Source organism: Monodelphis domestica, chromosome 8 (genome assembly GCF_027887165.1).
Source record: "Monodelphis domestica isolate mMonDom1 chromosome 8, mMonDom1.pri, whole genome shotgun sequence".
In the NCBI taxonomy this organism is placed as follows: domain Eukaryota; kingdom Metazoa; phylum Chordata; class Mammalia; order Didelphimorphia; family Didelphidae; genus Monodelphis; species Monodelphis domestica.
In genome coordinates this window covers 60,537,667-60,555,073 of record NC_077234.1, presented here as the reverse complement: position 1 = coordinate 60,555,073, position 17,407 = coordinate 60,537,667, and the positions used below count along the sequence as shown (strand labels likewise).

The window sequence follows — 17,407 nt, the reverse complement described above, 5'->3', positions numbered from 1 at the left end:
CATACAATTAAACCAGAATAGGTCACCGTCCCAATGTAAAATGACAAAATACAGGTCACAAAATAAGTCTCACAAGGGTCCTACTAAACAATACTTATAGAAGTTATGATTTGTCATCCAGGGCAACTTCCAGGATGGGAAAGTCCCTTCAATAATGTAGAGTGTAACCAAGTAGGAATTTAATTGATTTGTTTAGGGTAATACAATAAGTGCCAATGGTAGAATTTAGACCCGTCTTCTTGATTCCTAATCTAGTGTGTGAAGTAAAATGCCTCCATCCTCAGGCACCCCATGGTGGGATACAGGAGTATATACAGGAGGAATCATGTGCCATGTCTGATGATCTGATGGCCTCCAGTAATGTCACCACAGTAGGGCAGACAGCATGGTGTTTGAAAGCCATTGGCCAAAGAAGGGGAGGAGCAAGAGGATTTGAAAAGCCAGAGTGGGAAATGGAGTAGCTCTCTGTTGGCGTCTGTCCCTCACTCTGGGCTGACATTTATCTCTGAACTTTATCTTATCTTTTGATCTGTGGTAAGTGGCCAACTGACTGCCATGGAGAACTGAACTGTTAAAGTTAGAAAGACTGATACCTATCACTCTCTTTCTCTTTCTCTATCTTTCTCTCTCTTTACTAATAAATGCCATTTTATGTTTTTATTTAAATTTTTATTTATAACACTAGTATTCTATTTATAGCTTTGCTATTTCTTGTTTTCTTTTTTTAAACACTTAAATAACATTTTAAATGTTATTAAATATCATTTTAATGTCATTAAATAACATTTAAAAATTAAAATTTTCTTCAAGAGATATTAGAATGCCTTTTCTCTTGGTATGCAGATTGTCCACAAATGTTTAGACATCTAACCCTTATCAGGTCTAGACAAGTTTTATAAAAGCAATGACTTATGAATTCTTAGAAGATCAGCCTACTGTCACTGTGGGTCCTGAAATGACCAACTTGATGTTTTGGGTTTTTTTGAGTACATGAAATTCCTTGCCATCAGACCAAAGGAAAGGTTTAACTTCTCTTGAAGGATAAGTAATTTGGTGAGAAGTTTGGAAAACAAAGAAGTTGGAAAACAACACAACAGCCCAAAGGGACAGGATACCTTAACCTTGATGAGGATTGTTACACTCATATATAAACTCTGTGCTGCAGTTAACTCTAAATATGGAAAAAACACTTGGATACTTTTCAATGTTCTAAGTTTTATGGACAAGAAAACTGAATTTATAAGCAAAAGCACTGTGTGAACTTTTGCATAAGATTTACTATTGGAATGTCACTGATAAAAGTCTGATATCCAAGATGGGTGGGGAAATCACTTGAATTTATAAGAACAAGAGCCATTTCCCAACTAATAATTAGTAAATCTATCAAAGACTCCTAAGCACTAAGAGAAATATGAATTAAGGCAACTAAGTTTTCTAATTGGCTGGCACATTTATATCTTGTTGGTCAAGCCACAAATAAATTAAACCCTTTTGGAAACAACAAGGAAACTAGATGGCCTCTGAGAATCCTTGTAGCTCTAATTTGCCATCCTTTTTGCCAATTTTCCTCCTATATGTCATATAATAATATAATATTTTGACTTTTACTCCAAACTAAATTCTACTATAGAATTTGGACTGACAGAAGTCCACCAAAAGCTTGTTAAGACCTTAGCCCTTGCCACAAAGGAAGCATTTAACACTTTCATTCATAATTCCATTAAAAAAACTGAGAAATGTGCCAAGGGCTGGTATGAGTTTATCACCTATCCTTGCTATTTTTCATCTAGGTTCTGTGATTAATGGAAAAGAGTATCTTCCTGCAGAAACTTAAGTAGGGGTCCTCCACCACACAGCTTTGAAACATACCCTGCAGTGCAGGAGACAGGGAATAGGAGTGATGTTACTCTATTTTCCTGAGTAGATCATGGAAGGGTCATTGGATTATAGATTAGTGTGCATGCCCTAAACCAATGTTATGCAAACCACTGAATGTTAGATGCTATTATCGGATGATTATTTTATCACTGATCAGAGTTACCAAATAGGAAGCTGTGAGCAATGAATAGCTCATCCCTTCAGGTGTTTTTTTCCTGGCATCATGGAGCACTATCTTCATATCTTTAACACTATTAATGATTTCCTTATAGCATATTTTGACTTTCCTTATGAATTAGGGCGAACCTTGGCTTCTATGCTTTAAAGAACATCTGTGGGATTTTGATCTTTAAATAATCTCTGTATCTAGGTCTCTACAGGGTATCTTTTATTTCCCTTTCCTGGGAACATTTCTAAAACTGGTTTCACAGATAGATGAGATATCCTAGGATTACCCAACCAGAGATTGGGAGTGAAAGAAACCATACGAGTGAACACACAATGGAATCATATCCTGTTATGATAATTTGCAAAACAAAACAAAATCAAATCAAATCAAAATCTGATGGCATATCCTTGCCAAAGTGACTGTTCAACACAATTAACCTTTTCTGAGATTCATTGTCTTCAGCAAAATTCAGAGAAAGTAGCAAGGTAAATCATTGCATTGCCACTGAAAATAAAACAATAGATGCATTCAAAACATATCTGAAGTATGTAAAAATAATGCTGCTATCTAAAGAAAGAGAAGGATGTATTTCTTAAATTAGACATTAAGAAAAATTTGGGGGAAACATGGTGATACTTACACTGCAATGGTTATGAGAAGCATATAACCTGATTTGAAAATCAAATAGCCGGCATAACACACCCAGATATTGTTGGTGAAAAGCATGAGGAATACTGAAGCAGCATCAAGGACTGAGAAGATTCCTAAAGCCAATTCTCCCCAAAGATCCCAGTTGATTTTTAGATATCCCACAGCAAAGGCTGCCAAAGCACCTTCAAGGAAGAGAATAAAGATTAGCTCATTATTTGTGCCAGTCTAGGGAACATCTTTTTTTTAAAAATCACAAATTATGTTTAATAATTCATGGATGATCAAATCATTGATCTAGAGCTGGGGGGTGGGGAGTCAGAGTTAATAGATGACCTCCTTTGATAGAAGAAATGGAAGCTTACAGAGGTTAAGTGACAAGAACAAGAGTGTCAAGAGGTAATATTTGAACTCATGGCATTTGATTATGTAATAGAATACAAAGCACTTTCAAATACGCAAGAATACTAACAAATATGAATAGGAAAGACTTTCTGAAAGAAGTGACGCCTGAGCTGTGCTTATAAAGACTAAAGAAATTCTATGAGATGAAAGTAAAAAGGGGTTAACGTTATTCCAGACATGAAATTCTATACAAATGCATGGTATAAAATTATGGATGTAGGACCAAATTATCGTAAAAAGAAAGTTCATATGAGATTTGGGTTTGACAAACTAAAAATTCGCTAAAAATTCCTCTATTATTCTTGTCCATAATGAAATGTTTCCTTTGTTGTTTTGTTTCAGGGCAATTGAAACTAGAAGGAGGTATTATCTCTAAGTCCAGAACACTCATTGCTCATGTGATTAAAGTTATGACCCAGAGACTGAAGCCACTGAGTCAGGAATAAAAACCTGATCCACCTAGAGTCCCAGTAAGTGCTTGTTCTGAAAGGGAAAAAATGTAGGATATATTTTAAAATTTAATTTACTAAAATTTTCTCCATCACTTTCTTAAGTCTAGATAATTGACAAAATAATCAGTCAAAGCTAGGGAGCATAGTGGATAGAGCATCAGGCCTGGTATTGGGAGGACATGGGTACAAATCTGGCCTTAGAGACTTCCTAGCTGTGTGACCTGGGGCAAGACGCTTAACCCCCATTGCCTAGTCCTTGCTGTCTTCGGTCTTAAAATTGATACTAAGACAAAACGCAAGGTATTAATAAGAAATTGGGACTGATAGCCAATGCTGATAATACAATACATTTGACAATGCATTTTTATTAGAAAGGGTTTTTTTTCTTGCTTTCTCAGATGAGGTTAGAGGAAAGATGGGAGAGAATGCAGTTGGTTCTAGCTGATTCCAGCACATTCCTGCTTATACCAAAGTTTCAAAGATTTTTGCTTTTGACTTTTCCAAGTTCCTTACAATTGCAAGATTTTGTTTATACTTGCTCTCTCCTCAATTTCAGTATCTAATCCTCTGAATATATGGACTGACTAGATCTGAGGGCTATGCAGTCATTTTTTTAGGTGAGATTCTTATTAGTCCTTTGTCCCTTGTAGGAGTGGTCAAATTTTGATGAGATCTTAGGTCTGCCAATAAAATAGTATTTATGAAGCACATACTAAGTGCCTAGCATGGTGAAGGCAGTTCCTGTCCTGGAGGAGCTTACATTCTTTGGAAAAGACTGCATGTACACACATAGATACCCCAATGTATGTATGTGTTATACATATGTTTTCATTCTAATTTTACAGAGTTTGCTTAGGAAACTGAAAGTAATTAGAATTATTTTCTGCTCGCACAGATGATAACATCTGTGTTTAGAAAAAGAAAGACCTTTAAAGCCAAGCTTTTATGATTACGTAAAATTTTTACCCCTTCTAAACACAGGTTAGGTAATAAAGTCTGTAAAAGAAATGGAGATGGCTTCTGCCAGAAACAGGTACAGAAAAAAGGGAAGGAAATGGGTTTAAGTGAAGCAATCAGAAAGAATGGTCCAAGACTTCTAAGGCTCAAACTACACTCTCCAAGAAAGGGGTCAAAAGAATGAGCTTTACAATGGGTTTCCTGAAAATTTCAATGAAGACATGGGTGTGGAAGCTTCTGACTTCCTAGTAAATATCTTCAAAGTCTCTTTTGATTTTCAATTAAGAAAATAAATGTCTCTATTGTTTAGTTAACTTCTAACATCAGATTAGTCAACTAGTCAATCAGTGAACTAGTATTTACTAAGGACCATATGCTAGCTGTTAGGGTACTAAAAAAAGGCAAAATTAAATTACAGTATAATGTGAAGACAGCATACAAAGAAACAGGAACAAACAATATTAATAATGATAAATTAATGAGAGCAGAAAAGCAGAGAAACCTTTTTTTTTTTTTTGAAGGGAGACATAGGTATGTCTGTAGGCAGTAGGAGATGAGCCAGAAGAAAGGAAGAGAATTAAAGTAAATGATATGAGTAGAGATGACAGATGGAGGCAAGTAGTAGTGGTAGTAGTAGCTGGGGACACATGGTAAATATGGGACAAAAAAAATGGTACCTTGTATACATTGATCATTTCATTTTTGTTTTTATGTAGCTCTTTAAAGCTAACATTTATATAGGGTCTACTTACTTACCAGTCCTTACTATTTATCAGAAATTGTGCTAAGCTCTTTATACATATTATCTCTTTTGATCTACACAATAGCCACTAGAGGCAGGTTATTATCCCAATTTTACAGTTAAGGAAACCAAGGCAGACAGAACTGTTTTTGTTAAACAAACTGAAAAAGAAATCTCCAGCTTTGTATACTCACTTCCAAATGTTGCAACAGCTTCTACTGCTCCATTATACACTTGAGAATTCTGAGATGGTGCCTTGTGATCCCATAGAACCTGGACATAGTTTACCACTTGGTTAAAGCCAGCTGTGGAAGAAGCCCACCAAATGGACCAGAATAAAAGATGTTTGGTCAAGTAGCACTCCTTCAAGTCTTGGCACCACTGCAAAAACACCCTCAGCATCAGGTTTTTATGCTGGAGGCCAGGAGGACAGCTTTCTTGCTGTATTCCCGATTTGGTTGGTGATTCTGAAATGATGCCACCTTCTAGGCTGACAGAACTTCCATGACTAGGTGACTCTTCATCTGGCGATGATCCTGGAGAACTTTCTTTTGCAGTGGGTTTTTTATGGAAGAACATGCTTCTCTGGGGCATTGGCAGAAAAAATGAGGAAACGAATGCCAAGGAGACACAGACCATGGTTATAACGTTGAGGTAAAAGTAAGTTACGTTTGCCAGGGAGACCAAGAGTTGTCCCAGGACAGAAAAAGCGGTGTAAGACACTAGTGTGATGCTTCTACAGTAACTTGTTACTTTCTGGTAATGTTCCACACTGACCACACTGTAAATGTAGGAGTAATAGGCCACCTCTGTGGCAGTGACCAACCCATAGAAAAATTCCACAATCTGCATAGCTAATAATCCTCGGGAAAATAAGAGCAGCAGCCATGTGATCACAAAGCTAACTCCCTGTAAGATGATGACAGGTTTATACCGAAGGTAATCAGTCAGCACAAACACAGGGAAGAGCAGCACCAAGTAAGAGTAAGTCCAAACTGGAAACATATGATTAGAGACCTGTGAGATACAGAAAAAAAAAAGGGATGCATAACATGACAATGAGGCAACCTAAAGCTTCAAGTACACGAAAGACAGTAAATTAATTATAGCTAGAATTTCTATAGTACCCTCTATGTGGTAGGTACTGTGCTGAAGTGCTTTACAAATTTTATCCCATTTGAGATGAATGAAATCAATGAAGACTAGATGGCAGAGCTTGGTCCAGTGTAACATTTCTCCTTTGATTTAGTACATTTTTTATTTCTTCCCATCCATGAAAAGATGGGAAAAAAACAAGATGGAAAATAGCCAGATTTGCAGAGTTGACAGACCCATGTCAATCATTTCCATGGTGTATTCTGCAGTTATCAAAGGAGAATTCTTATTTTTGGAAGATTCTTTTCTGCCTTACTTTTATCTTCCTCTGTAATCTACAGAGACCATTATTATCCAGGTCTGGAATAAACTCCTTCCTGACTTCTGCCTCTTTAATTGCCTAGGACTTCTTTCAAGACTCACCAAACTTTTCTTGACTTTTCTGGGTGCTCTCTCCCATATATTATCTCATATATAGTACCTGCTTGGTAGCCACTTCCTTCCCATCCCATATAATTAGAAATCTGTTACCCTAAAAAACTACGTTTCCTGGGAACCCACTGACTTCCTGTCCTTATGTACTTCCTGTAGACAAGAATTAATATATATTATATATTATTGTTCTGGTCTGGCTCTTTGCTTCCTGTCAGTGAACATGGTGGTGGTAAGCAGGGATTTTGAACAGGCTGATTAGCCATGAGCATGTGGTTGTTGTTCTGATTCATTTCTAAGGATTATTAATAAATCCCTTAATATAATATTTTTATCATTTGAGATTAATTTTACTTTTTACAGACACTCCCTTAGGGTAGAGACGATTATTTTTGGTTTTGTATTTCTCCTAGAGTCTACCATTACGTCTGCTATACGGTGGGAGTTTGATGAGTGCTTCTTGGACTGGCATTAGATTAGATTAACTTCTAGCATTTAGAATTTGGTTAAGAAGAGAATACATTGAGTAAAAGCAGCACTCAGAAACCTACCCTGTAGAAATTCAGCCTTGGCAAGATGCTATTGTTTTTGCTTTTTTATACATGTATTTCCCTATAAAAATGAAGCTTTGTCTTTCTGGTCTGGTTCCTACCAGGGTGGAAACTAATTTGCTAGACTTCTCATTGATGTTGGTTTGCCCTTTCATTAGGGACTGCATATCTATCCATCCATCCATCCATCCATCCATCCACAAACATCTGTCTCATCTACCATTCTCTCTCCACACATATGCATATACAAATATATTAAACACACACATATGTATATAGAAACACAAATCTATGTATATTCCCTTATATACACATGCAGGCAAATATGTATGCATGAAAAGATACAGATACAGATCTATAGCTCCATCTATGCCTCTAGAGATCTAGTTTGTTTTCTAAATCTATGTAGAATTGTGCCCATTTTTTCTTTCTTTTTAAAAATTTTTTTCTTCATTGTTCTCTTTTGCCAGCAAACCAGTCTAGCATAGCAGATAATAAACTAGCTATGGATCCAGAAAGACCTGGGTTTAAGCAAACCCTTATTAACTCTGATTATAGGCAAATTAACTAAACTTTCTGTGCTTTAGGCAACTACTTAAATCTCTCAGTTATAGAGAAAGACAAACCATTTTTGGGAGAGGGAGTTTTCTTTTTTAGGAGAAAGTGCAATCAGAGGTCCTTCCCCTAAGGCCCTTCCACTTACATTTCCCAATGTTTCCTTTCCCTCCCTCCCAGAGAAGGAAAGGTGAACAGTTCAGAAGTCATTCAAGGCTTTCCATAGCTATAAGTCTGTCATTTTGGCAATGAAGCTAAAGTAGGGGCTGAAGAAATAGACTTTTTCCATCTCTTTTGGGGGCCAGACTTGGTCCTATTATACCTTTGCTGCATCAGTTTTAAGTATTTTGTTCTTTCCACCAACACTGTATGATTTATTATTTATATATTTAGTGTCCTTGCTGTCTTTAAACTTGTTTGTCTTTTTCTAGTCTCAAGAAACTCTTACAAGCCAATAAAGCAGTGATATCCTCACAGTATTCTCTAATGTCTAATATATCAGAAATGGCTTGGTGGTATAGTGGATAGAGCACTAGATTAAGAATAGGAAGACCAGAATTCAAATTTAGCTTCAGACACCTACTACTTATGAGCAACTCAGTCTCTGTTTGCCTCAGTTTCCTCATCTATAAAATGAGGATGATAATAATAGCACTCATCTCAGAGTTGGTGTAAGGAACAAATGAGATAATACTTAGCTGTGTCTGACACATAGTAGGTGATATATAAATGTTAGTTAGTAGTATTATTAGGTTCATCAGGAGGTTAAATTAGCTGATAAAATTTCTCCCATAGATCTAGCCCTCCTGCAAGAATTAGTTCACACCTTAGAACCTCCTCTAGGGCTTAAGCTTGTCAACTTGGAATCTAGAAATCCCCAGTTTATTTAGTTTGGAGATAGAAAGTCCAGGTTTTGACCTTTTCACAGGAGTTTTCTCCCTGAGGGAAGGTCCTATTTAACCTTCTCAGGCTAATAATAGACATCAAAGTAGTTTGAGGTGGAAATAGCTAATCAGATGTTAAGTATCATCTTTTGTCCCAGTGATTTCTCCCCCTAGGCTAAAGTCCTTTACCAAACTAGCCCAGCCCTGGGTTGGGTCTTCTCACAGTAAAGCCAACAGTCCCCCAGTCTGGAACTCCTCATTTTCCTTTCTTACCAAAGTAAAGTCAATCAACTTTCCCTCTCACCCTAAGCCCCCAGGGTTTCACCTAGAAAGATATTTAAGCTCCCCAACTTTAATGGCTCTTTGGGGTTGTCATTCTCCTATGATTGGCATTCCCAGGGGTCATAAGCAGTATTTTTCTTTTCAAGTTTGCTGCAAACTAAAACTGATGGAGGAGTTAAGGAAGACAAGTTGGAGAAGTCCCAGGATAGTTTTAACTTTTCTTTGCTTCATCCAAAAAATGTTATAAATACCTAGAGAATCAAATGCTTCTCCTTATCTTTGCCTGTTTTACAAAACAATAGAAAGGCTGCCAAGGTGTTTTTACATCATAAAGAATGCTTAACTATATTATCTTCTTTTTTTTTTTCTTGGGGAAAATTCCTTGTGTAGGGTTACCAGGTTTAGACAAGTTCTTGCAACCCTGAGGTGGCTTTTGTTTGAGTGGAGTAATGGAATCCAACATTTTTAGGATGAAGCAAAGATTAAACTATCCTGGGGGTTCTCCAACTTGTCTTCCTTTCCAGAACCCCTGATGGCTTAACTCCTGCATAATGAAGGAGGAGCCCTAGAGGTGAGACTATTTATTGGGGTGCTTTGGATCCCAAAATTTCCAAAGAAATTTAAATTTCTCCCAGAACAAATGCCAGAGGCCCTCGTTTGTTTATCTTAACTAAAGTTGAATCAAAGTCCCAGATTCTTGGTTGTAGAGAGCAGGTAGAATTCAGTTCATGTGGAACATGAATACCCCCCACTCCCAGCATGCACACACATTTAACTTACCTGACTGAGTGTCAGATTTATTTCAGGTCCAATTAAGTAAGGTATGATAAATGGTTCCGAAGGTCTAGCCATGGAGAAAAATCCATAGATACAGAGAATGACAGTGGGAAAAATCCAGGAATGTTGCCTTGTTTTAAAGCAATCCATGGTTGGTTAGACTGGAAAAATACGAAGATCAGGAACAGAGAATGATGCTTCAAGTTTCTTCCTTAAAGATAAAAAGTAAATTACTTTCCAAAAAAATTCAGGATTAAAATTTACCCAAGTCACACTTTTCCTTTCTTCTCAATAATGAAATGAGCCCAAAGTCAGAGGGCAGAAATTGAAAGAAGAGGTTACTCTTCCTAACTCCTTGGATACAAATAGTAACTTCACAAGGTTGAAGGTATTGTTGCATGTATTTCTCAGCCAAAGTTAAAGCAGATTCCTGAGGAGTGACTACTACCAAGTAGAACCCCCTTTTTTCCTTTTGTTTTTTTTCTTTTTTCACTCAGCATCATAAGATCCTAAAAATCTAGAGAAAGCTCAGCAAGTTCAACCTTCTCATTTTACAATTAAAAACAACAAAGGGTCAGGAGTAGAACTGATGCCCTTAGGGCAGAAATGATACAAAAGAAAGATAAGGTGAAACTAAAAATACTGAACCACATTGAAGCCTTAAATTCTGAGGCATAGGTTTTCTTTTTGACCCTTCAGTTTTCTCCTAGGTATCTCTCTCTTTAACTTCCATCTTAGAATTAATACTAAGTATTGGTTGCAAGGCAGAACAGTAAGAGCTAGGCAATGGGGGTGAAGTGACTTGCCCAGGGTCATAGGGCTAGGAAATGTCTGAGGTCACATTTAAACACAGGACCTTCCATTTTTAGGGCTGCCCCAAGGCCATCTCTCTTTTTTCTCCTTTTCCCATCTAGACTCTGGTGAACCAACTATTTTTTCTTTCCTTTGAGTTCCTTTCCCCCTTATTTCCTGCCTTGCCAACACTCAGCCCTTCATTATTCCCATTGTTTCCTACATGTGCTCCCTATGCTGTGACAGCTGGAAGTGGGCCCTTACAGTAGAGTAGCAATCCTGCTCGTCCTCCTAATTAAAAATCTCAATTTCACTCAGCACACAGGTCCCTTTTCTTCCTATCTTCCCTACTAAGACTGGCCTCATATTTTACTGAAAGACAGAGGCTATTCTCTGAGTTTCCTTTCCCCCCTCCTTATCTTATATTCCTTCCCACCCACCCCCAACATTAAGTTGCTATCTCCTTCATTATTGCTGTCTCACATAAGTGGTCCTTCCCATTGCCCTCTACATGAAGCAGATTGGCCCCTCTATTGTTCCCAATCTCTCATATATCTTCAATCTCTCTTTATCTATTTGCTGCTTCCCAACTGCCTACAACACTCCCATGTCTGCCCCATCCTCAAGTTAAAATCAATCTTTGGAAAAATCTTTTTCCCCTGCCTTTTGTGGTTATGAGCCTTGAGAAGACAAGCTATAATACTTCCTTTCTTCTCACTCTCTTATAGTCTGGTTTCAACAGAAATTGCTCTCTCCAAAATTGCTATTTCCTAATGACCAAATCCAATGGTCTTTTCTCATCCTCATCCTTCCTGGAACCCTGATCTTTTCTGGTTCTCCTTCCTTTTGACCAATCCTCCTTAGCTGGATGTTTATTCGGTTCCAACCAGCTAAACAAAGTTTTTGCAGTCTCTTCTATTCTCCTCTTTTATTTGCCTTGGTGATCTCAGGTGTCATGGATTCACCTGTCATCTCTATGAAGATAATTCTCAAATTTACCCAGTTCCTATTTTCTCTAGTGATCTTCAGTCTCCCTTCTTCAATTGCCAATTAGACATTTTGAACTGAGGGTCCTTATAGTAGCATTAGCAAAGGTTTAAGTTTGAGTGCAAAGAGGGCAAATTCAAGCTGTCTGTAAGACAACCCCCTCCCCCATTACCCACAGGAGAGACAGACAGAGACAGAGAAAGAGAAAGAGACAGAGACAGAGGATGGAGGGAGTGCTTAAGCTTTGGGCAGCTGGAAAGAGGGGTGGGACAGGCAAAAAATGTCCTCAGGCACTGGGAATATGGGGAACAGAGCCCTGACCACTCTTCTGCCTTGAAACCAACACAGAGTATTGACTCCAAGACAGAAGGTGAGGGTTTTAATTTTTTTAAAAAGTCAGTTTGGGAATTTTATGGTGGTCTAATTAAGATAGAGGGAAGGAATTAAGAAGAGAGGAGAAAAGGTGCCTAAGATTTCTCTGGCCCTAGCCTGAGCCAAGGGGAGTTCAGAGACCTTCCAGCCAGGAGGCCTCCTCCTAGGAGGATAGCAGTTTTAGGAGGTAAAAGAAAAAAGGGAATCAGCCTAACCTCTGAGAGAGCTCAGGGAAGAGGACTCACCTGACCCAGCCAAGATGCCAAAAACGCAGCCCGGAGCCACACTGATAGAATCCAAGGGAATGTCTCAGGAGAGAGATGCAGAGCTCCAAACCTCAAGAGCAAGCTCTCAAGGAAGAGTGAGAGGCAAGAGGAAGTGACCCGAATATACACTTTTTTTACATCACCTCCTTTGTCTCACCTGCACCAATGGGAGCTTAAGCTTCACCTAGGACAGCCCAGGGGGTCTGTCAGTTATTTGACATTTGTCCCTTGTTAGCACATGTCTGCCATAGGCCATCCTCCTCAGTACTTAATTCTTAAGTACAGGTGTAGACATTCCTGATTGCTAGGCTAATCAGGGTGGAGTAAGTCTAAAATTCACACCTGGTTCCCATGGCTAGGAAGCCACATTAGAACCCAGGACTTCCATCTCCAGGCCGGGTTCTCAGTTCACTCAGCCACCTAACTGCTCCCATAGAATATCTCTTGCAAATACTCCCTTTTTCCCTCTGATATTGCCAGCATCCCAGTGTAGGTTCTGATCTCTCGATGCCTGGACTACAATACCTTCCTGGTTGTTCTACCTGCTACAAGTCTCTCCCCACTTTCCCCACTCAGCGAAGTGGTTTTCTTAAGCCACAGGTCTGGCTATGTCACTCTCCCTCCTCAATAAACTCTGTTGGTTCCCTACCACCTCTAGGATATATAATAAAAATGTCATTCAAGATATTTCCAAGCTTACACTTAACTCCTGCCCGTGTCCTCTATGAGCCAGTGATACTAGCTAGTCTTTGGGATGGCAAGAGATGGCATGGGTTACTGAGTCAAAGAGGACATGAGGAATTCTCCCTTTTTCCCATCCCTGCAGTGCTGGTCCACCACTTAGCAATCAAAGGAACTGTATGGTAAAGAGGATCACTGAGAGATACATTTCTTAGCATTCCCCCAGCTTCCTGACCAATATGGATATGTGCCTTCTGTTTGCATCTCAGACATCAAATCACTCCCAGAAATCTGCAATTCACCCTCCTTTTTGACCAGGAGCATCTGAGCTTTTCAATGAGGACACCTGGGCTTTTCATCCCACATCCTCCACCCCAATTTTTGGGTCTGTAAAATATAAAAACCACTATCACCTCTTTTCAGGGAGAAAGACCTTTACCTGATCCTGGCTCTGGGTCATTCAAATTCATAAATCTTTCTATTTTTAATATAATCCTTGGAGCCCCTCATTCTTAAGAGAGCCACCTTTCCTGAACCTAGGGTGATCTCCAGCTCTCCCTCAACATACTGCTCTTCAAACATGGCATCCCAAGCTGGGGTGTTTTCACTTGTCCTTCATGCGTGGAATCCTCTCCCTCCTCATCTCTGTATTCTGACTTCCTTTAAATCTCAGCTTAAATCTCCTCTTCTACAGGAAATGTTCCTGATCCCTTTTAATTCTTGTACCTTCTCTCTGTTGATTATTTCCAGTTTATCCTGGGTTACCTTGTTGGTATACACTTGTTTAAATGATGTCTTTTTGTGCACTCCTTGAAATTAGAGCCTGACTGTCTTTTCCTTCCTCTGCATCTCTGGAACAGTGCCTAATGCACTGTAGGTGCCTGATCATCTTTTGCTTATTGACTAACTTTTGTACTGTATCACCATCCTAGGGTGACACTCTCCATTTGCCTCACCTCATTGTCCCTTGTAACTATGCAGCATAATTGCCAATCTTCTAGTTTCATCACTGGGGCATTCTTTATGGGATGAGGAGTCATAGAGAGATCCCAGATCCGTCCTTTCCCCTCTGTGTGACTTTGTGAAAGTTAACAAACCTTTCAGAATCTCAGTTTATTTACAAAAATGAGAGGGAGTAGAAGTCTACTAGCTGGTTTCTGAGGGCCTTTTTCTCGATCTTTTCCCATTTCTATTTCCATTCAGTGCCTGTAGGAATGGGAGACAAACATTCCATTCTCTGTTCCATGGAAGATTGGCTTCTTTGCCAACCCTGACCTCCTTCCACCCATGCCACTTTCAACATGGAGTCTAGGAACCCCAAACTTGTGGCCCCATGGGATCTGTTGAACCCCAAGTTTTAGGGCTAGCTTATAGGTTGGAGACCCCAAAGTTTGTCCTTGTTCCCTTTTCCCAGGGGAATCCCAGGCTAGCAGTTTCAGACTGAGTGGGAGACCCTCAGGGGAGTGACAATCTTAGTTGAATGGGACTAAGCATATGCTAAGGACCCTCTTTGTTTGAGTTAGTCTCTCCTACCTTATCAGACCCTTTCCCAAGAAGACTCACACCTGGTTAGGAACCATCCTTTAGTATCATAGTAAGTAGCCCCTCCTCTTACATCATAGCCTCTAGCTAAGAGTCCTTTCCCAAGTAGGACAGTATCCTGTCAGTTGTGGTAGAGGCATGGGGATAGAGAGAACTTGTAAACCAAGATGCAGGAACCAGGGCTGAAGACCTATTGTCAACCAAAAGGAGTTTCCAAAACCCATGGAATGTTCCCAGGAGTTGGCAGTTGAGCTGAGGAAGGGGGAGGGAACTGGACTTGGAGTCACTCTCTCTCTGGAGGTTGAAAAACCTGGCTGAAAGACCCTGGTGGGGCTGGATTTGTTTTGGGGTTCTCTGGCTTTGGATAGTTGAAGTTGACAAGAAGGAGAAACTTGGCTTTTGAGTTGGTGGTCTATTTGAGAGCTGAGCTGGCCAGGAGAAACTGAGAGACTTTGAACTTTGTTTTCTCTCTTGAGAGAGTTCTCTCAGACTGAAGGACCCTTGGTGGTGGTGGTGGTGGGTTTGAGACCTTGCTGACTTTTGAAGAAGAAAGAAGATTTTAAAAGGGCTGTTGTTCTCCATCTCCTTAACTGTCTAATAAGAGTCACGGTTTGTGACTGGACTACTTTCTCAAACCCTCAATTTAGATTAGGGACATCCTCATCCCTCTCACCTTAGTTTCCCATCCTGTTATTCCAATAAACCCACTGACTTGAAAAGGGAAAGAAAAGAATATCTTTATAGTTCACTGGGGGGTGGGGGGTGGGAAGAAGAAGCCAAAGGCTTTAGGAAGAATTGGGAGGTGGGGGAGGCAAGGGAAGAGAGGGTGAGGAAGGAAGAAGGTTTAGAAAGATATACTGATCCATCAGCCATCAGTAGGGATCAGTAGGCAGACCCCAGAGTAAACATCAGAGCAGTTTCCTTGTGTAGCAATCCCGATAGGTATCAGCATCCCTCAGCATTTCTCATTTCTGCCTCCACTACAAATAAGCAGTCTCAGGTTCCTATAGCAGCCCTCTCTAGTCACAAGCCAGAGAAGAGCAGTCATTGCAATAAGAAACAATTTCTCAGTTTACCTATTCTATTTCACAGTGTAGTTTGAACACTCCATTTTCTTTTTAGTTATAGTGATGTCAATCATCTTTCCCTGCCCCAGGATTCTCCAAATGGTATAGAGGTTCCCCAAATTCTTTTGTTCCCTGGAGTATATCTAGCATGGTGGCACTCTCTGGGGTCAGTGACCAGAGTGGCCAGAGTTCAATCCTCAGACTCTGTGCAGTCTGTGTGGAGAGCAACTCTGTTGTCGAGGTCTACCAGTGCTAAACCCCTTTTTGCCCTTAATTAAAAAGTGATTTTTGACTATTTAGCAGTTCTGTGTTTTTTTCCAGTCAACAGTCTTATAAAGCATTTCATTAAATAAAATGACTAAATAATTGCTGGAGAAATTATATAATTTAATACTCTCCATAATACATAATAAGCTAAAAAGGAATATTAATATAATAATCTAAATTCTATGATGATTTATTTTTATATACTATAATAATTTCTATATAAGGGAAAGTGAGAATTTCTGTTTATTTCTATGTCTGGGTTCTGGGTCAGAGATTCCATCCACTCTACTACTTTTTGCATTTTCTTTGTCCTTCGGAATCTCAATGAATGTCTTCTCTTAACAGAATTTGGTTAATAGAAGAGTGAGACAAGGATTCTCCTACTCACTGGACTCCCATCACCTGAAGAAGGGAAAGGATAGATAATTTGATGGACCACCTCCAAATTAGCTATTTACAAGTTAGAGAGATCTTGGGATATTCAAGGGAGGGACTGAATGAAACCCTAGAACTCTATTTATACATCTGCCTAAGGGATGTTCAGGGCCTTTGGTCCTTTGAGAGGACCTCAGACCTATCACTTTATTAGTTCTAATGCTAGCCTAATCAATAAACTGATGTTCTTACCCAAAATCAGTCTTTGAAAGTAATTTTAATCTTAGCAGTCCCATAGTTTTATCTCAATTGCATTTCAATATGGTGAGCAAAATACCCCTTTGGGAATAACCTAAGAGCACATCTGAAGTTAATTGCTTCAAATAGGGAAGCAAATGCAAAGGGAATCAGAGCAAGGCCCTGATTCATTAGAATCCTTTAAAATACTTTTCTGTACAGATTTTTTAATAGAAAGTATACAAACCAAAAAAATGTATATTAGCCACAAAGCAAAAATAGTAACGTTGAAAGGATATTTCAAGTTTAGTAGATATCCAGATGTATTTTTCTTCTTCTTTTTAAATCTTTTACCTTTCATCTTAGAATTAATACTGTATATAAATTCCAAGGCAGAAGATGATAAGGGCTAAGCAATGGGATTAAGTGATTTACCCAGGATCATACAGCTGTGACCAGACACCTGCCTAGCTACTCACCAGCTCAGCATTTAGCAAACCCATTGCCATGAAAATTTATGGAATCTATTCACCCAGCCTAGTAGGACCAGTTGCATTTATTTTCTACATGAAGGATGCTGTTTTTAATTAGCTGGATAATGCCTTTCCCATATAACCTACTCCTAAAACATCTACTCCTTCCAAGATGTTCTCTGGAATGCTGGATTCCATAGGCAACAAATGTCTTCATTTTAAATCTTTTCCATTCCTGTCCTCCCTTCTGGCTCTCAGAGACCTGGCTCCCTCTTGATAACACAGCTTCCCTGGCCTCTCTTTCCAGCACTGGCTGCATTTTCACTCATTTTCTCTCCATCCCATCCCTCCCCTCTCCCTAAGAAAACAAGAAATATGATAAAGGTTATGAATTAATTATCACATAAGATATATTTATATGTCCATCATAATGTGAAAGAAGACACCTTGTTTATATTAGAGAAAAATCCACTGAGGAAATGGTATGTTTCAATTTGTGTCCAGACTTCTATTCCTTCTAT

At 39.1% G+C, this 17,407-nt stretch overlaps 1 protein-coding gene across 1 annotated transcript in view; it reads right to left on the bottom strand.

The window, feature by feature from the left end:
- The window catches only part of SLC19A3 (solute carrier family 19 member 3), a 43,274-nt gene that overhangs the window by 4,337 nt on the left and 21,530 nt on the right, over positions 1-17,407 (bottom strand). Inside the window, exons 2-4 of the mRNA XM_007502150.3 lie at positions 9,831-10,038; positions 5,446-6,268; positions 2,688-2,880 (exon numbers count right to left, since the gene is read on the bottom strand). Of these exons, the coding sequence (XP_007502212.1) occupies positions 2,688-2,880; positions 5,446-6,268; positions 9,831-9,977 (1,163 nt within the window). The 5' untranslated portion in view covers positions 9,978-10,038. The remainder of the gene's footprint in view (positions 1-2,687; positions 2,881-5,445; positions 6,269-9,830; positions 10,039-17,407) is intronic.